The 23,663-nt window shown below is 33.2% G+C and overlaps 1 protein-coding gene across 3 annotated transcripts in view; it reads left to right on the top strand.

Moving 5' to 3' along the window:
- The window catches only part of LOC126896861 (zinc finger SWIM domain-containing protein 5-like), a 50,583-nt gene extending 26,920 nt beyond the window's left edge, over window positions 1-23,663 (top strand). For 2 of the 3 annotated variants that reach the window (XM_050669999.1, XM_050669997.1), the window contains exons 2-16: window positions 1,695-1,800; window positions 2,824-2,951; window positions 4,777-4,920; window positions 12,320-12,768; window positions 13,360-13,514; window positions 13,575-14,422; window positions 14,497-14,681; window positions 17,296-17,540; window positions 17,611-17,762; window positions 17,839-18,002; window positions 18,365-18,512; window positions 18,597-18,715; window positions 18,790-19,008; window positions 19,726-19,921; window positions 20,505-23,663. In XM_050669999.1, coding sequence (XP_050525956.1) covers window positions 1,695-1,800; window positions 2,824-2,951; window positions 4,777-4,920; window positions 12,320-12,768; window positions 13,360-13,514; window positions 13,575-14,422; window positions 14,497-14,681; window positions 17,296-17,540; window positions 17,611-17,762; window positions 17,839-18,002; window positions 18,365-18,512; window positions 18,597-18,715; window positions 18,790-19,008; window positions 19,726-19,921; window positions 20,505-20,854 — 3,608 coding nt within the window. In that variant the 3' untranslated portion in view covers window positions 20,855-23,663. The remainder of the gene's footprint in view (window positions 1-1,694; window positions 1,801-2,823; window positions 2,952-4,776; window positions 4,921-12,319; window positions 12,769-13,359; window positions 13,515-13,574; window positions 14,423-14,496; window positions 14,682-17,295; window positions 17,541-17,610; window positions 17,763-17,838; window positions 18,003-18,364; window positions 18,513-18,596; window positions 18,716-18,789; window positions 19,009-19,725; window positions 19,922-20,504) is intronic. The other variant, XM_050669998.1, reaches the window with a different exon arrangement.

Here is a 23,663-nt window from a genome sequence, read left to right as displayed (position 1 = left end):
TTTTTTTTTTTTTTTTTGTATATCTCTTCTCTACGACGAGGAGAAGAGGTATAATGGTTTAATAACATTACCGACACTCGGTCGTCGGCCCATGCCACGGCGGCAACCATGTGCGGCGGCTGTGCGAGTACCGCAGCGATGCGATGTTGCCACGCAGGCAACGTGAACGGACCCTATAAATACACACACATACGCACTGTAGCGCCGCCGTCTGTTGCGGTGCCGTTGGGCGGCGGGCAAGAGCAGGGTATACGATGGCCTTGACACGGCAACACGGCCACTGAACCTGTCCGCCGCCGTAGTAGTCGCTGACAACATTAATGACGTCACTGTTGTGTCATGGTTTTTTTTTTCCGGTGTACTATATACGGTGTCTGTGTGTACGTATGGCATGTATATACCACCGATGTAGTGCTCGATGTTGGCTAACAATGGTCAGTCGTCCAGAAAATCGGTTTCGGTGCGATCATTCGTTTTGACGAGTGAATCTTTTTAAATAATTTGGACTCGAAAAACCTGTACACGAATTTTCGATGCATCACGACGGTTTGTTCTCCGGCCTACCCCCTGACATGTGCACGGTCGTCCCGAGAGATTTTCATGGCGCACATGGGTTATACCCCACGCCATGTTCTCAATGCGTGTGGTTGAAATTGTATAAACCTATTCGTCATTTGATATTCGAGACATGAGTAACGTGTTACAATTGAGCTAAGATTTTTTTGTCATTTTTTTTAATAAAAAATAAAAAAAAACTGTCATGTGCATGCTAAGCAATCGATACTTCTTGGAAATACGCGCGATCCTACTTGTCAATGTGTACGAACTCGCAGTGCCACTCTTGTAATTTGTCTATACGAAACAACCTCTCTTGGTGTAACAATGCTGCAATATGACGTGAATAGGAACGGTATTGATTAAAATAGCTTATTAGGTTTGTTTTTAGTCTGTTCTTGACGAAATCCCATCGCGGGGTCTTGCGAATTCCTATCGCTGCTGGTCGCGTTAACAACGAGCGGAATAAAAAACAAAAAAAAAAGGCATTGGAGCCCGGCGGTGTCAATCTTTGTATTGTTTTTATAATCCCAGTAATAAAACCGCGCCTCGTTTTTATTAAAGCCCTAAAACAAACACTGAAAATTTAATGTTCCCGCTTCTCTATTCTCCGTTTTTATTACCGAGTTTCGAATAATTTACTATGCCGGATCAATAAAGTCCGTCCATAGTTCATTCAGTCGACCGTGTCACAAGTCCCCCTTACCGAAAAGTACATATTCTATGTACATGTGTTGGAAATACATATAATATATACAATATGTATTATCAAGCGACGCACACGACTTAACTCGGCGTAGTAATATATGTACCCAACGTCGGCTTAAATAGGATTTCTGCCTTTGCCTTTAAATCGCAACTATTGGTTATTGTATTTATTTTGCCTAATGGCAATAATGATGCGCACCTCCTTCTACCCGTGTAATAATAAGTACACACGTTTCGTGTATAATTTTTCTATATCCGGTTTATCAGCTTATCCTCCCGATATGGAAACCATGTAGCATTGTGATGCTTANATCCGGTTTATCAGCTTATCCTCCCGATATGGAAACCATGTAGCATTTTAATTATTCAAATATTCCGTTTGCGGTTAAATTAAATGAGTGTTGTATTAATGATTGTACTTTTTCCTACAGGATTCCATTTAAGTGGCGTCGTCTGGAATCAAAGGCCTGGATCTCCGGGCTTTAACAATCCCGATCAAGAGAACAAAAAGCACAAAGTGTCGGTCAGTTTCGACAGGTGAGTCGATAGATTATCATTTAAATGGTTTTCCTCGATAATATAGTAACGATTCGAGAATGACGTGGAACATATAAATGCATAGGTCCACAATTAACGTATAAAAAAATAATGCAAACTATAGTTTTATTTCGACACCTTAGTGATAATTTCCGTATCTGTTTCAAATCGACGAGAAAGTCTTGGGGAAATTCTACGGTTTTTTTTTTACAATTTATTCTGCAGTAGAAGAGCAGCATAATGAGAATTGTCAAGTACGTTATGTAACCCGCCACAGATTGTATTAGGATGCATAATACGCGTACAGATATTATATTTTATGATTCTAATGATCAAATTACATTAAAATAATGAAAAAATCGTCGTCACTATAGACGTTAATTTTAGGAAAGCAGCCATAATCATTCGATGAATTAAACATTAAATAATTATAATAAAACTTACTAACACTTTCGACGTTTTCTCTGTTGCTAAAATGTTAAAAGACAATTACTCATTGAAAAATCCTTTTGTTCGTGCTTAAGTCACGGGACGTAATGAGAAAATGGCCGCCACTCTTCCGTTCTGACTATACACAAACGATTTTAATTTATTCTATTACATTAAAAATTCTCTTCTAGCTGCAATTGGTCGATGATTCGTTATATTATTCAATACAAGGTGTTATGCTTTGTATGTTATTCTTTTTTCATGTAAATCGAGCCATGGTATCAATAGAAATTAATAAGCGTCAGAAATATTGTGCGATTTTAATTTAATCCAAAATTTCCATCGATGTCCGAGTGCAAAAAACCGTAGTAAATTTCACGCAGCATGTGCACATAGTTGTACGAAACAACAACTATGTTTCCCGTTATATATATGTGAAACATATTTACAAATGTTTTTGACAACGGATTGTCATGTGATATATTATCGTTGACAAAAATCATGTGCAAACATTTATGTGATATTTCAAGTATCAGCGTTGTGATGATGAATTTAATAATCGCATACTTTTTTTTTTTTTCTTGGCATGTGCAGGTGCAAGATAACGTCGGTGACATGCAGCTGCGACACAAAAGATATATTCTGGTGTCCCCACGTAGTGGCCTTGTCCTTGTACAGGATACGGAACGCGGACAGTGTCAGGCTCAGGGTTCCTATATCAGGTAAATAATAAAATTATTGTATTATTGTAGGCCTGCGTGTGTGTGTGTGTATTATTGTTGTGCTTAGCTCTAGAATAACGCAAAAAGAATATTCTGGTTCGAGAATTATCGTGCAATTTTTGTTTGTCATAGACATACGTTTTAAATTATGTGAGAATTAATTAAAACGTATACTTTTTTAACTACGTGTACATTTATAACAATACATTTTTATTCTTATAAAATGTATATTTTTAGTATTATTATTTTTGTATAGTAATAATTATAATGTGCATTAATTATGTACGGCAATACATTAATAATTAACGTGTTGCTCCGAAATTAATAAAAAAAATTTCTGTTAATTATTCTTAAATTTTAGGGTATTTTCGTATTAATTTTCATATCGTCGTGTTTTATATAGTTTAATATTGAAATCATTAAAAAAAAAAAAAAAATTACTTTAAAAAATACTGCGCTAATTTACGCCCGAAATGAATTAATAAATAATTATAATTAAATAAAATGTTTTTAATGATCATATATTCTTCAAGTAAAACTGGATAATTTGTACACACTGTAGTAATTCATATTCGTAATGATTGTTTCTTTAATGTTTTTTTTTTTTTCATATTAATATGTTAACTGTTATTTTGATAAAATATATCTGTTTAAATTGCACAAGTTGTTAAAGATACACCTGTAAAATATGATTTCTCTTGAGCTATGTGGGATCCACTTTAATAAATTCTAGTCTAGACCGGATTAAAAATAAAACTAAGTTTTCTTTGATTTTTAATTTGTTTTTTATATCTTATTTGCCTAACAAGTTTTGTTCGTGTTGAAAACTTGCATTAAAAACAAGTCTAATTTATTATTACACGTGTTTCGAGAACCACCGCGCAACAATCGAATTATAAGCTACCAATTTCAATACTAAGAAAACTCTGTAGTATCATTTGATAGTACCATTCAATGAAAAAAGCGGATTTACCTGAAACATGTTGCCTAATAATTGTGAAAAAAATATCATTCTGTCGCATTTTGATATAAAAAAGTTCGCTCATTTATAACGAAATTGTTATTGTGTAATGCAAATAAAAAATCAAACTAATCTCGATACAACTGTACCGTGTAATAAGCATTTTAAAAAGTTAAAAAAAATTTCAGCTTGATTTTGTCCGGGCGTTGCGTAAAACAGTCTATTGGCGTGTAATTGGCAACGTTTAAAAAATTTTACTTGCCCTCGATTGTTGTAATCATTACTGACACGAAACTATTCCAGAGACCCCCTCAATGGTACGGTAGTTATAACCTTGGATAAATGTAGGTTTTCACCAATAATGTTTTTTTCTCTTTCATTCTACTCGTTTCCGTTGTGTAGAAAATGGAATTGGTCACGGGACCAAAACGAAACTGTGGTGGTGGTTATCGAGTTCGTAACTAAATTTGTTTCCCTTCAAACCCAAACACCGTGTAGTTGTATTGAACAATTTTTTTTTTTACGATCGTGTCGTCTTCGATTANGGTGGTGGTTATCGAGTTCGTAACTAAATTTGTTTCCCTTCAAACCCAAACACCGTGTAGTTGTATTGAACAATTTTTTTTTTACGATCGTGTCGTCTTCGATTACGACCATTGTAAAACTGCCTTGAAATAATCGACGAACATCTCACAACACGATTCAGCATTCAACTGTGTCATACAAAAAAATGATGAAAAGCTTGTAAAGCTTTTAAAAGAAACAATCCGTCCGACGCTCTCGATGTCACATCGTGTCGGCTGTATTGTCGGGATAATTTATAATGAGCGGTTTTGACTTATAGTTTTTGATTTTATTTTTTAGAAACGCTGTTGCAAATGGACAGACAGCAGCTGCAGAAATTCGTGCAGTATTTAATATCAGAACACCATACCGAAGTGTTGCCGACGGCGCAAAAGCTGGCCGACGAAATTCTACAGCAACGTTCGGAAATCAATCAAATAGCCGGTGAGAGATATTTTCTATTAGCAACACCAACAAAGCATTATTATTATTATTATTATTATACCTATTTGTGTGCTCACTTTTCGTTTGGACCCTTTTAATTTTCAAGTCGGTATATTAATAACACGTTGCCGCCGTTACATAGGACCGGTCGTGTCCTATCGATGAGCGCACACACGATAATAAATGTTACATCACAATATATAATAATAATAATAATAATAATAATAATAATAATATAATGTAATGCGTATAATGGTACATCATGTGGAGAGACGAAATAGTTTTGTAAAAATAAAAATAAATAACCAAGAACTTTAATAGGCTGTGCGAGAGAGGTGTAGTCTCCGGGTCCGTGTATCGCACAAAAGGGGGAGTTTCATTTAGCCCGACACCACCTGTCAGCCGTGAATAATGTATTAAAATAAACAAAAAATAATAACCAATGTAACAATAGTCTTTTTGACGATTATTGTTGTTCCTGATCCCGAATCTCAATGGTTCTAAAGGTCTGCCAGCACTACCCAAACCAGCCAGCGGTGTCTCATATTGTTTTCCGGTCAATGTGCATCTCAACATAAAAGTTCTTTTTCTCCCAATTCACGTTCATTGTGATTAAGTTTTTTTATTTTCTAGTCAATGCTTTTTTACACGCCCAAACCACGAAATGTTATCGCATATTACCATCTCATTCTGACCGTTCAATCATAAATTATAATGTTGTTTGTAAACCGGTTGATACACTTTTTCTAGAAATAAGGCAATGCGTGATCTTGTGTAATATTCTGAATGAACAATTTTTTTCTTAAAAATTAATCTAACACTTTATTGAAGACATTTTCGTATCAAAAAAACGATCGGGCGCAAAACAAAAAAAGTGATAAATAATAAAGTACACTATTTTTTTTTTTTTAACGGGTTTCGAAGAGATTCGTTTATTTTATATTATACTCGCGAGCCCTTTAATTTTGGGCACGTTTTTCGTCTTGTCTTTAATTACTAATTGTTGTTAGGTAACATGAAATTATATAAACAAATGTTGCGTGTAAGCGATTGATTCCGTTTTACAACATTGTCACATCAACAACCGGCACAGTTGTAGCAATTTAAGTTTTTTTTAAAGAATAAAATTTCCTCCGTTTTCCCCCTATCACAACAAACCGGAAAACGTCTTTTGTAAAATAATAAAAAAGTGCAATACACGAACGTATTTTATACACTTGACATAATAATATTTATGTTTATTGTTAGCAACTTGACTATTTTTTTACTTTCATTGTTATTCGACAATTATGTTACGGACAACGTTTCATACAAAACACCGTTGTCTGTTATACATAAGGTACTTCAATGATGTGATTTAGTTCATTATTTTATCATTGTCGTAGTAATTTTCGACCAATTTTTTATTTTCTAAACATCTATTTCAACATTTTTTGTTAATATTTATGAACATAAAATTTGTTCATAGTTGTTTAACTCAATGATTTTGCAATTAACTCATGGTGTGTATTACACGTGCACGGTTTTTTAGTATACCGCAAACGTCATCTCGGTAATCGCTTTAATTATACATTAGAAGTTGAACTTTGTATAGAAAATTTCAAATAAAATATATTGCAAACGGTGCTACGGATAAAACTCAAAATATCATTTGTAACGTTCTTTCGTTGAAATCCTATGAATTATTTCTCACAAATGAAGTGATGTTGGCATTTGGCGGACGGCATTTACAACGCGGTGTTGCCCTCGTTAAATGCCTCCCGTCAAATCGTTAGCTATTATTGTGATTAGATTCTCGGAAAAATGCGTTTATCATTTTAGTTGTTGATATTTCGTTAATACATTTCAATATATACAGAGATAATTCTTTGCGAGATCCGCAGAAGGTTATTAAAATTTAAACATTGTAATAAATTAGTATAAGACTCGTGCCCGCCAAAGTAGTTGAAAAAACCAGTCGAACGAATACGAATTTTTGAAAATGACTGTTCCAAACGCAGTTGTTTGACACCGGTACATATATCATATGGAATGGCTGTGTTTGAATTCATATAATTTTCTAATTTTTTTTCAACGTAAAAGGCAAACGATTACGGATGTTTAATATACATGGACTAAAGCCATAGGTAAAATTGTCGACGTTCTTAAAAAAAATATTAACTATATAATATTACTCATAAACCTCTACCGACTATGAATATTATTATCGGTCCCGTGGCTGTACTTAGTTGTTTAATTGCAGCAATGGGCGTGTGTGTAACGTGGTGCAATATTTTATACTCTGTATATTATCTTATTATCTCTAGTTACGTTAAACGTTTCTTCAATGTTATTTTCGTTGTTTGTACGCCTCTTAACGGAGCAACCATCAGACTCGGTCCGTGGGTTATGCGTACAATGCTTAGCTGTTTTGTATATTCCAGTTGACTTTTTATTATTTGATTTAATGTGAGCTATCGGCGTGTTTAACCTATTTTAGATGACCGCCGTGTGTACAAATTTGCGTGTTGGCTGTGCATTCTTGTGTGTAATACCTGCACCGTGTTAGTCCTGACCTCCGGTTCGTGTGTGTTAAGTATTTATAATGAATCATATAATGTAATAATGTGCCGCGGACAATCAAATTGCTCCCAGCAAATCTATACTATGAGATTGTATACTTGCACACGAGAACAATGTGCTGACTCGTTGCATAAACAGATTTTTCAACTGCTGGCAACTGTTGACCATATTGATAAGTTTCCTCAGTGTCTGGTTTCGCCGAGATGCAGAATTTGTCACAATTCAATTAACATGCTGAAAAGCATAAATTAATTTATACCTTTAAAATCGACTTTTTAATGTTGTAAATCATGTAAGAGCTGCTGAGGTTTGATTTGTCCGTTAAAATAACGTTATTATTGAAGAAAATAAGAAATTTTAGTATAGAAATAGTGAATACATTTATATGGACTGGTGTGAATTTATAGTTTTTTTTTTTTAACTTACTAACGAATATATTCCATCGAGTGTAATATGTGAGTGCGTATAACAATGTTCTTTCTTCCACGGTGTATTTTGTATTTTCAATCGGTGTCACGATATAATAAGCCCAAATAATTTTACTTGTGAGCGAGGTCGATTGGAAACATTTTTTTTTTTTACCTCGAATTTTCAAGTTTACTGAGGCATTTCATTAACTAGTCATTTTGTGTTTTTGTAGTATTTTTTTTTTTTCGAGGGAAGAAGATCTTGAGAAATAACTACACGTTCGATATTTTTTAATGACTGTTAATGGTCCAATTAATAGCTGAAAATACCCATAACCGATAACGTTTCGTAGTATTGATGTTGCTGGTCCATATTGTGTCGTTGTTAAGTCTAAACGAAGCTCTTAAAATTATTCGTCATTACTCATTTAGAGGAAAAATAGTCTACGAGCGCAAGTCAAGTCCGTCTTAGTAAATGTTATTTGGAAATTAATTTTGTTGTGCTATTGGATGTTATTGACTATTCTTTTATTATTATTTGCATTTATCAATAACAATGTGCAAACATGTTTTGACTACTAAAAATTTAATGGTAATTAGGTTGCTCAAAGTGCATTAGCGTCAAAAATATAAATTTTTTCATTCGAACACGAGGATTGCATGTTCTCTAAAAATTAGTCCAATTATTTGTTTGAAAATTTTTTTTTTTTATCAATGCGCATTGTTCGTCGTTGATACTGCTCGTGTGTTTTCGGCGTATGCAAAAAGAGAAAATATTGTTGATAGCAAATGACATTATGTTGTCAGCTGTGGAATCGAATTCATAGTATGTTGACTTGGCTCAATTGATATATAAAACATTGTTCGAATGTCTGTATTTCTCGGTAATTTATTAGGTAATAGGGTTGTATTCGTTTTCGATTTGTATAAATAGTTTTCTAGAAAATAAAAACCGCGTTAAACGGCGGCGGCGGCGTGTACACTTTCAATATTTGTTCTCACTTAAAACTATACCTACTCTGGCAAATCGATTTTATGACTCAAGAAATGTTGTTGCGTTTAAAACAATATTTGTCGTGCTTATGGAATTATTTTTGTGATTAAAAACAAATATTTGTCGGCAAGCCAGAGGCGGCGGCGGCGGTGGCATTGTGCGCCGCTCACTCGTTATTATAATCTCATTTCCATTCCAGGCACATTGCGCCGTCAAATGTACACTTTCCTAGTGCACACATGGAGATGAGAACTGTGCGCATTTCTTTTGAAATAATCGCAGACCTTCATGACACTTACTAGGCACAATAAAAACGTTCCTTGGGCCTTCGTCATGTTCAAATAGTTATGTGTATATGCTCTTGCCCCTTTTACCACAATAAAAACATTTATTTGCTCTCCGCGTCTTTGTTGTTTATTTTTGTGATAATATTTTCTGAGTTATTATCACAATATAAAATACCATTTCTACTTTATTCTAATGTCGTTCCTGAAAAATAACAACCAGACAAAAACGCGCGTTCCATTACTAAAGTCACAAACGTGCGGACATAAAGATTATACGATCGTCGTGCACACGGTCAAGTCTTAGCAAGGTCATTAGGAAACCGTTGTGAGCAGACAAAAGTGTCGCGCGTTGAAGAATATCGTACGCATAGGCATAGGCGCAGACCTCGGCCGTGATGTAGTAATAGCCACTGGAAATTGCGCGTGTCGTTTTCTAATCCAGTGACAAAGTCATGGCAACGTGCGACGAAAATGTCGATGATTTGCCTTGTAACACACGCGCCGAGCGCATTTCATTATCGTTAGTATTCCTAGTCGTGTACCTCCCCTCCCCCAGCAGGTTAAATGTCGCCGGTCTAAGAAATCCGTGGGTTTTTTCCCGACATTTTCCAGACCTACCGTCGGGACGGTGGTTTGATTTGTTACACTTTCTAGTTGATTAGTGGCGGTCTATCCGGGCAAAGAAACGTGTGTGTGCGTCGGAGAGAGAGAGAGAGAGAGAGAGAGAGAGAGAGAGGAAAAGTGATTTTCGTTTGACGCCATTTCCTCCGTGTTCCACGCCACCTGTTCCACTGCCGCCGCCGCCGCAGCCGCTATTGCCGTACAACACTACCGTCTCGTGTGTTTTTACGGTTTACACCGTACGATTTGTGCGCCGCGTACCGTGTGTGCGACGGCTTACGCAATGTGTGTGCGTATAAATCGTAGTACTGTGGTGTGTTGTTAAGTGAAGTATGGCGACGGCGGCTGCCGCCACAGCGAATGGGGTCTCTGTCGCCGCTCGCTACACCATCATAATGGTAACAGTCATAATAGCGATATTATAATGTACGCGTACACTCGCTCACACGACAAGCAATTGCACTAACTGTAATATCCGGTGTTCCATTGTTTTCCACGTTAATCTTGGCACCGGTCCGGTCGTTATTATCATAATTATTTATACTAATGCCAGTATTTATTAAATATGCCGTTTGTAGGCAGGTTAATGTAATGAACGGATAAAACAATAAACGCGTTTTAGGAGCTCTCCCGGCCGCCCCGTCACTCGTTGCCAAAAGAAATAATCGAAACAAAACGACCAGCCGACGAAACGTGTTGAATTACACCTACTTGTCCACGTCACTACTTCCACCGGATAAAAAAAAAAAAAAAAAAAAAACTCGTATTCGATTGCAATGAAAAAAATCCGCGACGACGTTTCTATCATCAATATTCATTGATTTCCAACGGTATATGTACTTCGTAATACGAGATGTATTTTATGTGTTTTGCCAGTTGAATTTTGATTTTAACGGGGAGTTTTTTTTTTTTATTTTTCATTTTATTATTACTATTGTACATCAACAAACTCGAGACCGGTTTAGTGTTTTTTTTTTTTATTTTTCGCCCCGCAGGCACATGCATAATGCATTTGACTGTGTGCGTCGTGGCGGCGGTCAAGTCCCACGTCGACCTAACACTTGGGATATTATGTGCCAAGAGGAAATTAATGTCGAATTACAAACAAATTTTCAACTGAGGTGGGGAGAAATTTACACTAATACAGATGTTTCTCGTACATAAATTATACCGGCTAGTCGTGTTTGTATATTAAATTAATTTATGATGGAATGCAATGAGAAGATTGAATGATATGTTAATAATTACTTAAAAAATGAATTCTTCTCCGAACGGGATGTGTTTTTTTCTCTCGTTAACGCCCGACTCGTATAGGCAACCCAACCGACGGTGCACCGTGGGATCCGTTTCGAAAATCGATTACTGTCGAGTCGTTGGTACACTGTGTATAAATCACCATGACTAAGGGGGTTGTGCCCGGATTTTTGTGGCCTCTTGATTTATTACCTGATGTGTGTGTTCTAACCAAGAAATAAAAAACGTAATTAACAGATAGGTATACATGGCAATTATTGTGTGTTTTTTTCTATTCTCATTTTAATTAACGACCGGCAAATATGATACGTGTTGTGAGCTGCTCCGCCATTCCTCTTCCTCCCACCACCGCACGAGTTCCATTAGAAATACTTTGGATAGTTTGCATAACATTAACGATATTAAGGCCTTAAGTGCGTGTACAAACAAAGCGGACGGATTTCCATAAACGTTGTTAATCTGACGAATTTCTGCGCTCGAGTTCAGCCACCTTCGACGGGTCTGACCGTTGAAGAAATTATGCTCATTGTTTTTATACTACAAACATGTAATCGTGTTCATTATGCGGTAATTAGTCGGCTGTTAAGGGAAATCTGGGAAAATTACCGCCTGAAAACATACAACATTACACGTGTATATTAATGCGATTAGAGCAAGTGGTGTGTGGAAGCCAAACGCGTTCCACTTTTTTCTTATTTAATTCAACGTTGTTATTATAATGCGTGTGGATATGATATTTAATTCGGGAAGCCGGCCAAGCGATCGACAGCACATTAATAATTAGGGTCGTCTGTGCTAACGTTTCCTATCCCCTCGCTCATCTGAGCATCGGCTATTTCAAATAATTCTCAGGTAGGCCCCGTCGAGTTTTATTTAAACGCGTAAATTGCAGTTGGGTCGTCTGAAAGTATTTTCTTTGTGTTTGTGGTAAAACGTTTTTCTGAGTGTTATAATATTTCCATTAAAAACCAATAACGATTTCTTTATATTCTCGTTTAACTTGACCATTTGTGTCCAAAAGATGATAGCCTAACACACCTTAATTTTTCGTTGTCTCGTGATAAGATCTTTAAACTAAATATTTTCGTAATAATTGTGTAAGTACACACTTAATTATAATTATATAATAAAATGAATGTAAATCATGATGTTATAGACAACAGTAATTATAGACAACAGTAATTATAGACAACTATAATATATTATACACGTGTTTTATGGTTGATTTTCATTGTTAAGTAAAAAAAAAATAAATTGTACGTTTATTTTTATAGGCGCCCCCGACCCTACAGCTGGTCCTAGTGCGGACGACGAGCACACGTGGCATCTAGACGAAGAACAAGTGTGCGAACAAGTCAAATCGTATCTGACCCATGGCAGCTACTACAACGCCAATAAGCAGCTAAATTCGCTGTTCGCAAAGGTTCGGGAAATGCTGCGGGCGCAAGACTCGAATGGGGCCCGCATGTTGACGCTAATCACCGAACAGTTTCTGTGCGACCCCCGACTGGCCTTGTGGAAGTCACAGGGTACGCCAATCACCGACAAATGCCGGCAACTTTGGGATCAGTTGGGAGCCCTGTGGGTTTGCATAGTGCTCAACCCGCATTGTACGAATCAGGACAAGGGACAATGGAAGACGTTACTTGAAAAATGGACACACGTAGACATTTGTCCTCCCGAAGATCCTGACATGTTGGCGCTTCCACCGGCTTTTAACGACGTAAGTAATATTTTTATTTTAAATTCTGTCGCAGTAAAATTAATTCTTAAAACTTAAATTTAAGAAAAATGGTGTTGAACATTTGCACCTCAATATTTAATTAATAAACAGTAAATGCGCAAACGCCCCTATCACCATTAGTAGCAGAGTTTGAAAAAATTATTTTCTTTTTTTTTATAAAAAATATATAAGATATAGAAGAGGGTTCATTGATAATTGTCTGAAAGTAATAATAAACGCGTTTTTGTGGGGCTGTATAACATCAAAGTAAAATAATTAATTGGAAAGGATTTCTGTAAAAAAAAAAAAAAAATGACTACCGTGTAGGGGACAAGTCATTGATATATTATTAATTTTTTTTTTTTTTTTACTAAAATAAATTACAAATTTTACAAACACAGCATTTAGCTGGTATTGTCTAGATTTTTATTGCTTATCGTTTATAGTATTGTTAATTTCAATTCGAAATTTTATTTGACCAATGCTTAATGTATTTTAAGGACTTTTTAACTATTAAAACAATTCGATTTATAAAATTGTATTTTCTCCCCTTATTTTGAAATTTTATGTAAGGACATTTTCTTTTTATAGAGAAATAATCACCATGCTGCCGGAGAAAATGCTTCAGACGATGATGTAGACAACGGTAACTACAGGCCCTCTTCCCGATCCAGCAGATCAAGTCCAAGATATAGAAGCAGCTATCCTAGCACAAGTCAACGCATTAACCGGACTATTTTCCATAGGTTTGTAATCTACTAACACTATTGCAATGAGTTACATCTTAATGTGGTTTGTTTCCTTAGAGCTTTGGATGCGGTGGGCATGTCCTGGGACAATATACATCTTAAAAACATCTTGTCTAGCGATACTTACAGCAGTCATATACCGGATAGCACGCAATCCGGTAGCTTCAATTCGTTGGGACAGCCGTTGTGGCACGAACCTCTAGCTACGTGCGCCTCGCGCGTCGATGCCCTAAGATCGCACGGTCATCATGCGGCCGCCCTAAGGTTGGCCGTATGTGTCGTGCGTACCATGAAACAACAACAGTTGGACGCACAAAGACGGTGGCAGGAAAGCCAAAAGCCGCCACCACGTTGCCCGTCCCGGCATTCAAACCCACCGACTCGATGCTACGAACTCAGGCCGGCTCAGTCTTGTTCGTACGACACTTACTCTCAGACCAGGCCGTGCTCGTCCAGATGCGTTTCGTGTCCGATGGCGGGATATGACAGACTGTCGTCACCATCGTCGCCCTCGTCATCTTGCAATTTGTCCCGTTGCGGCTACAACGATTCAACACGGTCTGGGTACGCTAACGTGGGCTGTACCAGCTACAGGTGTACGGCTTTCACGGATGCGCCCAGGCCTAACGTATGCACCGCGCCCAGGTGTAACAGCTATTGCACGTACTATGACAATCATCCCCCTCGGACGCCAGGTCCGTCGTCCGGTTCGGGCTACCGGTACCCCGAACGCACCAACAGTCGTAACGGCTCGCGGAGCGGCTCTAACCAAAACGTGTTGCACAACAGCTGGACGGAAGGATGGGTCGGTCATCCCATGGATCCGATCGGTTGTCTGTTCGACACGCTGACTGATGCATCTATAGTTCCTGATCCAAATGTGCCTCATTCGTCTTCATTTTTCGGTGAGTCAAAATTATAATCGCGACAATTGCTAATGAATTGTGTTTGAATGCTTTGTTTTTCACACTGTTTTCAGACACCAACGCTTCCGAGGAAGGCGGCAGCTTAAGACCCGCACCACGACTTACCCACATACCCGTTGTCGGCTCCCAAGACAGATCTGAGACTTACCTCTCGCTGGCCGTCGAAGTGGCTCTGATCGGACTGGGCCAGCAGCGTAACATGCCTCCCGGATTATACGCTCAGGTATGTTTTGGACATGTACGTACAAAAAGCAGTACCTTATCGTTGTCGGTTATCTTATTGTGGTAACGCGATAACACGGCCCGAGTCTCGGTGTACTACCAAAACCAATTATTATTGTTGCCATTACTATTCTGCCGCCAACACACAAACAACTTAATTGTTATTATTTATTGTCTTTGTATTTAAATTTCCGGTCAAATATATTAAAATAATTGAGCAAGTACGTGTTGCTGATGTGCAGTGGGAAATCGTGTTTCGAGTATACAGAAATTATAATAAAAATCTCGTATACATAAGCATGTTGTCTACACGGGTAAAATGGAAATCAGTGTGAATACGTGTAATGGAGGTCATACAGCTTACAAACTTATGAAGATTTCAAAAACGTTTTCCTCGTGTATTGTCTTTTGGTTTACTAATTTTAAAAAATTCTATTATAATAACTAATAAATATTAATGATGATTTTGATTACGTGGCTGACTGCTTACCATCAAACGATTGTCTTATGTTTGGCTAATTTCCCCAATTGCTATGAGTTATTAAAAAACGACTGTGGACAAAGTATTCATTATCGTTTCATTTTCAACGATAAGATTCAGCTAAACAGTTGGTAAAATATGCGCAATGTGTTTTTCGGGCTTATGATACTTAAGGAATATCCGAAAGAATAATAAATGTTGAACCGATGAGACTAGCTTGTGGTCCGCAATAGTGTACTTTTTAGAATTTTCAGTGACCTTCTTGTAAATAAAAATATATATGATTAATAAAATTCGTATATTTTTAAGTAAATTAAATTATGCGAGTACAGCATTAATACTTTGTGACCTACTCATTAGACATTAAGTCTAATGTGATTTTGACTGTTAATGTTATACTTCATTTCGTATATATTTTTTTTATTTTATACTTGCACATTAAATTTTTTTTTAATTTGATTTAAAAACATTCAGAACATTGACCTACTATAAGAGAAAACTTGCAAATATATGAAGTTGCAAAATTTATGTCATTTTACATTTTGATTATCACTATTCCAATTATTTTTCCATATAAAGAGATCTAATATATTAAACGCGATTCTCATATAAAATTTGTTTTCAAATTCAAGTCAGTTAGAATTTGCATTATTAAATAAAACTAATGCTGACTGAGGATGATTGGTTATTTTATTGCAATCTCTTTCGTGAAAAGATAAAAAAAAAAAAACGAAGATTTCTAGTAGGTTTTTTGTCCTATCAGCCCAAGAGCATTAATTAACTAATTATATCGCTTTTCAAAAATCTCTGTTGGTTTATAATTTTGGCAAAAGAGCTAAGTGTGCACGTGTCTTCCAAAATGATGACCTTCCGCTATGTCCTATTTTCTATTCAAAAATCTCCAATGAACAATTATTTACCGCTCCTTTTCATCTGTTAATAAATTTATAATTGACCTGTTATTGTATCGGCCAATGGAACTTGGTGAATTAACCTGTTTTATTACAGTGACTATCATGGCATGCCGGTTCTCTTTCAACCCATGAAACGCTTATAAAATTAATAAAATTAAAAACCTACCGACCAAGTTAGTATCATACATGTATTTGTGTAACTTGCTTTTTACTCATAATGTTATAAACCTATCCTATCCGGTTCCGGTGTCGCATATTTTTTCGTCCCGCCCACTATAATATTAAAATATACTGAAAACTACTTGCGAGTTTTCTGCTGTTTCATTCGATTAAGCTCAACAAGAATTCATTGCTATGAAATCGGTTAATAATTTATCAAGATCAGCGTGAAAGATATTTCAGCTTGTTAACGTGTACCTTTTCACAAATTGTTCAATTAAAAGGTCCCCGATAGCTCTTGCTAAAGTTTAGCTGAATTATTATTAAAAACATTTCAGCGGCGACCTGTTTAATCGCTTCAGGTTCACACGGTCGAGACCTCTAATGTGTTTCGGTACTATTAATTAAACACAAATTAGTGTTTAAATAAATTTCTAGTTTCTTCTTTTCGTCTAGGATACGCTAAACAGAAATCTAGGTCACTTTAGTTATACGAAATTATTTATAGTAAAATATTGTGCATCCTATAAATTGTATACTTTAAGAATTATATTTTCATAGCCTTGCTGATAACAAGTTATACTCGTTAGGCTTACTGATTTTTTTTATTAACAGACGACCACGATTTACCCTATTTGTAGAGCTCAATAGTGTGTACGTAGCTTCTAGATAAGTTTTAATTGAAATTGAGGTCGCATTGGGGAAATATGTGGGTTGTGAAATGTACTCCGATTAGTTAGTTTGGTACTCCTCAAGTCCGTCCTTGAGTATTATTTATTACTCTTGCTTATTATTTGCCGTTTAAAACCTACAATTATAGTCATAAATTATATTTTTCTACAATGTTAGAAATTAATCCTAGTAAATTTTTATTATTTATTTATTTATTTGACTGACTGCATTGTATCTTTAAATATATTTGATTAATGTACAGTGTACAACCTTAAAAAATGTTTGCATTTTAAATTTAATTTAATGGTGAAATAGATTTAACTATTCATTAATTATTTTAATAATCGAATGAAGAAAAATACCCAAGTTCAGTGTGTAATTAATGTTGTATTCTTACTTCTCAGGAAAAGGCCTGCAAGCAAGAAGATAGACTGATAGCAAAATTACAAGAGCTTGACATGGATACAAACCTTGTTGGTGTACTGCGGAGACAAGCCATTGTACTTTTAGATGGTGGCCCAACTAGTGGTTTAGGTTTAGGCGTACACAGGGATAGCATACCAATGCATACTTTTGCACGCTTCTTGTTTGTAGCCTTACTGGACTATTATCCGGATTTGGCCTATGAAGTTGGTCTAAGAGCTATGAGGTATGTGTCATTTATATTGATTTTTAATGTGAATTTGCCAAAATTACTAATTACAATATTTGGAACTTAGACTGCCTATTTTAGAAGATCATGAAGATTCTGACAATTCAAATGGTAACCCTTCTTCTGTAATGTTGAACCGTTATCCCCGATGGTTTACTCTTGGACACATTGAAACACAACAATGTACTTTAGCTTCAACCATGCTAAGTGCTGCCAAAGGTATTATTTATCTAATACTACAACTTGAATGTGAATTTCATAATATTTAAACCAATTTTCATTTGTTTTTATAAAGGTGAACTACTACGACTGAGAACTGTTTTGGAATCGGCCCAAAGACATATTCATAGTTCTTCACATTTGTTTAAGTTGGCTCAAGACGCATTCCGTTTTGCCACTCCAGAAAATGGACCTAGACATCCACCACTTTTGACTGTTGCATTTGAATTAGGATTACAAGTATGTTAAAAATAAAAAATGTGTTTGAAATTATTTTTTTTTTAAATACTATTCTTATTTAGAAGTATTTACTTATTATTATTATAAATAATTATAATAATAATAAGTAAGTAAATAGTAATAGGTAATAGTTTTACTAATTAAATTAAAATATTATTTTACTCAAAAGATTGGGGATAAAACTTAACTTTAAATTTATATACATTAAAAGAGAAATATTTTATAAAAAAATTGTGTTAAATAATTTATTTATTATTTATTATTATAAAAATAAAGGTAGCAATCTTTATTTTTAACTATAATAATCTTACAGTTAATTAATATTGTGATGTGTGATAATTTAATTTATTTTTTGTCTAAAGGTTATGCGAATTACATTAGCTTCATTGAATTGGAGAAGACGTGAAATGGTACGGTGGTTAGTAACATGTGCTACTGAAGTTGGTATGGATGCATTAACATCAGTTATGCAAAATTGGTTTCAACTATTTACTCCTACTGAAGCAACAGGTATGATAAAAAATTAAAATATTTTACTATACATAACAAGCTTTTAAGAATTTATCAGTTACTTATAAATAAACTGTTTTACAGGACCTGTTGCAACAACCATCATGTCACACAGTACTATGATGCGGTTGAATTTGTCATTTGAGCACCAAGAAAAATTGTCTAGTTATGCACGTACCTTAGCCCTTCAATGTGCATCAAAGGTTATTTTTTGAATTATTGTTTAATATACTTGGTTGTTCTTAAAATTAACAAAAAAATAAATAATATTTTTTAGGATCCTCCTAACTGTGCTTTAAATGCATTAACACTTTGTGAAAATGATGCAACAGCATTTGAAGCAGCTTATCAGATAGTTTTAGATGCTGCTTCTCATATAATGACTTCCTCACAACTATTTACCATTGCTAGATACATGGAACATCGTGGATATCCTAATCGTGCATATAAGCTTGCTATGTTAGCAATGAAGAATGTTCATTTAGCCTATAATCAGGTAATTACATTTTATTATTTTTGATTGTGACCATTATTATAAGTTAGAATTTTTATGATCAAGTAAATGTGTCAACAGATAATTTTAATTGCTACATGGCTTTGTAAAAGTATTTTGATATTATTGTGTTTATCATCTAAGATTGGTCCTTATAATGATAAGTAGAAATTGTTTTTAATAACTATAAATATATCAATAATTTATTGATATACTTATAAACAAAGTTTGCTTTAACTATAACTTTTTTCAATAAGTAACAAGGATTTTTTTAGGCTAATATACCATGTTATAGATATATAAAAGGTCAATTTCAAAAAAATAAAAATATTTTTTTCTTTAGTTTTCAAAAGACTAATAAATTAATAGAATAGAACAATTTGTTTTAAAAGTAATTTAAATCACCCTGTTTTAACACACGTTATTTTTCTGTAGTAATTTTTTCACAAATATAAAAAAAAATTTTCTACTGAAGCTCTTTTAAACTCATTGCCTAGATTTCAGTTAATTCAAATAAATTGTATGGATATGTTCCTTTGTAGTTAATTTTCACAAAAATATGTTATATGAATTACTATGAATATTTCATAAAAGAGAGCTTCAATTTTAATTTTTATTAATGATTTAATATTTTTATCCTTTATAATAACTTTGATAACCTTAAAATTATTAAAATAAAGAATTTTAAGAGTTTTTAAAGTAATTATTTTTCATTTTTAGGATACACATCCTGCTATTAATGATATTCACTGGGCTTGTGCTCTCAGTCATTCTTTGGGTAAAAATGAATTAGCTACAATGATACCATTGCTTGTGAAGAATGTTCAGTGTGCTACAGTTCTATCGGATATATTACGCCGTTGTTCAATGACTCCTCCTGGAATGACTTGTGCACATGCTTTACCACCACCAGATAGTAAGTATTTCTTATATACAGAGTAATTGGTTTATTATAAACTACTCAATTACTCTCAAAATAAATTAAATATTCGAAAAAAGTTTGGATTTTTAAAATGACATATATTTTTTGATTTATCAAATAACAATTACTTTTTAGAATCATTCCTTATAACTACTTATAAGATTTTCAACTTAATTTGTTTAAATAGCAACATAATAAGTAACTAGCTTATTTAATAGATAATAATATGATTAAGAAAAGAACAATTTTTAGACTAGTATTTTGGAAGTTATTCTCGTTTCTTTTCCAAGGGAAGAGAAAGAGTACGACTGGCAAATGACTAGTTATAAAAATAGTCGCACTTACTCCTCATCTACAGTCATTGCTTTAAACTGTTTATAACTATTGTATTTGTACTTATTCTGAGAGTAATTGAGCAGTTTATGGTAAACCAATCATCATGTACTCAGTGAAACAATGAGAATTCACTGTTCACTATTTAATTTTATGAATTAAATTAGAAAATGTTTATTTTTATTTTAATACCTTCATGTTTTTATTACTTTTTTGTATAATTTTTTTTTTTACTTTTTTTCAGGTAAACATCACCATCACCACCACCACCATCATCACCATCATCATCATCGTAACAATGGAAATAGCTCTTCTCGCTGTAGTATGGTGAAAGGCTTATCTTACGAGCGTGCTCCCTTACGAATTTTGTTAGAAGCAGCTGTTGCTGCATATGTGAACACTACACACTCTCGCTTAACACACATATCACCCAGGCATTATGCAGATTTTATTGAGTTTCTTGGCAAGGCACGTGATACCTTTCTTTTAGCACATGATGGTCATGCTCAGTTCGCACAATTACTTGATAATATGAAACTTGCATACAAGGGTAAAAAGAAACTCATGTTCCTTGTTAAAGAGCGCTTCGGGTGACTAGGGCAAAGCGCGGTGACGCCTTTCCGTAGATGAAGTGTATAATACTCATACAATTCGGCAAGAAAGTGAATATAACGCGCCGCGCTTTATGGAAGTCATCGGTGAAGTTACCTAAAACTACATCCACAATTATTGTGAACTCCGTATTTTTCTTTTTTAATTATATTGTTTATTGCAATATAGCCATCAAGAGACATTAAAAAAGATAAATGTATATTCTTTACAGTACCTTATCATAGCAATGACAATTATTTTGATTAAAAAAGAAATTATGGTTTCCTATTAAATTATAAATGAGATCTAAAAATTCATTACTGCTTTATTAATCGAGCGGGTTCTATAATTGTAGACTGTGATTGGAACAAACAAACTCGAGCAATATTGTTTAAGTTGTTATCTAAATAAAAATTTTACTACGCTATTTCTTATATAATAATTTCTTTTAAAATTGATATTGGTTTGTTTGACACTATTGTAATTTCTTATCATTTAAACTTTATTTTAAGTAAAAACAGTAGTTTCTATGGATTCTGTTTTTGCACTTATGTTGAGTGCCAGTTTGTAATTAAATTTACAAATAAAATAAAAAAGTAAATATTTTAATTAATGACAACTTGAAGTAATTTTATTAAACTTACTGGTCTCTTATTAAATTTAGTCTTTGTAAAGTAAAACTATTGTTCATTAAACTATTTATTTAACTTATTTGTGTATGTTTTTCATTGAAAATTGTTTGGATGAGTTTTTTTTTAATGTATGCTTGTATAATTTATCTAGTATACAATTTAAGTATATGTTACCCCTTCCCTTTTGTATTTGTGCAATCTGAATCTATTTTACTTTTATTATTTTTAATTGTTATTATTTCGTTTTAAAATGAATTTTTGCGTGTTTTTTGCGTGAATTATATTCAAAATAATTTGTAATTAAACTTAAATATTTTTTATAAATAAAAGCAAACATTAAAATAATTATAAAGAACCGAAAAACACTCAATGAATACATAATTTAAAAAAAAAGAACAAAAGCTTTATGTCTGAATTAAAATAAATTTTTCTCATCTGCACCTCTTCAAGCAATATTACATGAATATGTAATGAAAGTTTTATTTAAAATTTAAGACTGTTACATAGTATTTTTAATTTAGAAATATTTTAGTACACTTATACGATTACTATTGAAAACAACTGAGATGTTTTTTTTTATTACAGATTCTACATAATATTTTAGTTATACTGTAGTTTTTAAGCTACTTATTAGGTATAGAGTAAAATATTTTTTCATAATGTAAATTAAAAGTTGTAAATTATTGTAAAGTTTATATAAAAATCATGATAAAAAAAGGTATATTTTGTAAGACCAATTGTATCATAATAATGTGTATTACATAAAAAAGTTATAACGTGTTTATCAAAATGAAAAATATATCAATTGTACAAAACTAGGTTACCTAATTAGGTTAAGCCTAATTTTGTAAAGAAAAATTTCTTTTGTGTTTATTCTATAATTGGTGTGTAATTTTCTTTATATGTATTGATTAATTTTCTTTTTATTATTATTATTAATTTTTTTTGTTTTGCTCAATTAGAAAGCATTTTAAATGTGTATTATAATTAATTTAAAAATAAATAAGTATTTTAACTAATTTTGAAGTATGAACAACAGCCCACCTAAAATTTTATTTTTAAGATAGATGTTGCTATGGTATTTGCATTGTACTCATACTTTTATTAACTCATAAAATAATTGTTTTGAAGAATACTTATATAAACATTTTAAAATGGTATATGTTAATTATAATTACAGAGAGGCAAATAAAATATTTCAATGACTGAAGTTATATTTTAAGGCTTTTTCATTGTGAGCACCAGTAATTTAATTTAAATATACATTAATAATGCATAAATATGTAATTAAATAGTTTAATTATTAAGACTCATAAGTTATGTACCATAGCTAATGTAAATTGTGCTTCAAAGATTTAAAGAAACCCAAACAGTGTTCACTTATCTCTTATCTCTTTTTCAATGATTAGATATTAACTTGTTCTTTGATGTAATGGTTTATTGTAACAATAATTATGTTTAAATGCATATATTTTTCTTCATTAATAAATTATATTTATTAAGATCTCAGTTGATGATAACAAATGACTTGACGAATCATATTGTAAAAAAAATATATTTTTTTTTATTGAAGTAATACTTGTGTATATTTTTATTTAGAAATAAACCATTGATGAATAAATAAATTATAAAATAAACATTTATTTTACTAGCAATTGGTTTCCAATTTGATTTAGAGGTAATTTCTTAAATAACTGTTATATAACATTTTTAAATTATCAAAATAGTACTCTAGTAATACAAACATAAAAAAAGTTTCTTTTCGAGAAAAAGGAATAAATATCTCACGTGTTTAAAATTATTGTTTCAATTAAAAACTTATATGATTTTATTGTACTGATTGGCAATTTTAATTTTACTTTTACTTCAATGTCAAATGTGATCGTAATCAGTATGATATTAGTTAGATATGAAACGTTTTTTTTAATTTAATAGATTCAATATTAACAATTTTAAAAATATATGTAATTATATTTTTTTCATAATGTATTAGTATGTACCATACTGGTAATATTTTAAGTAACACAGATTACCATGTAAAGAAAGTAATGTGTTCAGCACATCGAAAATGTTGAACTATTAAATTTAAAAAGAAATAAAAGTAATTTAATATTAAGTGAAGTTAATTATATTTGAAACTTGTTGAATTGTAATAAAATATATTGTGTATTTTTTAATAA

This window comes from Daktulosphaira vitifoliae, unplaced genomic scaffold, assembly GCF_025091365.1.
Source record: "Daktulosphaira vitifoliae isolate Bord-2020 unplaced genomic scaffold, ASM2509136v1 Scaffold_1, whole genome shotgun sequence".
In the NCBI taxonomy this organism is placed as follows: Eukaryota; Metazoa; Arthropoda; class Insecta; order Hemiptera; family Phylloxeridae; genus Daktulosphaira; species Daktulosphaira vitifoliae.
Note: the sequence above shows the minus strand (reverse complement) of the source record. Positions and strands in the feature narration are given on the sequence as shown.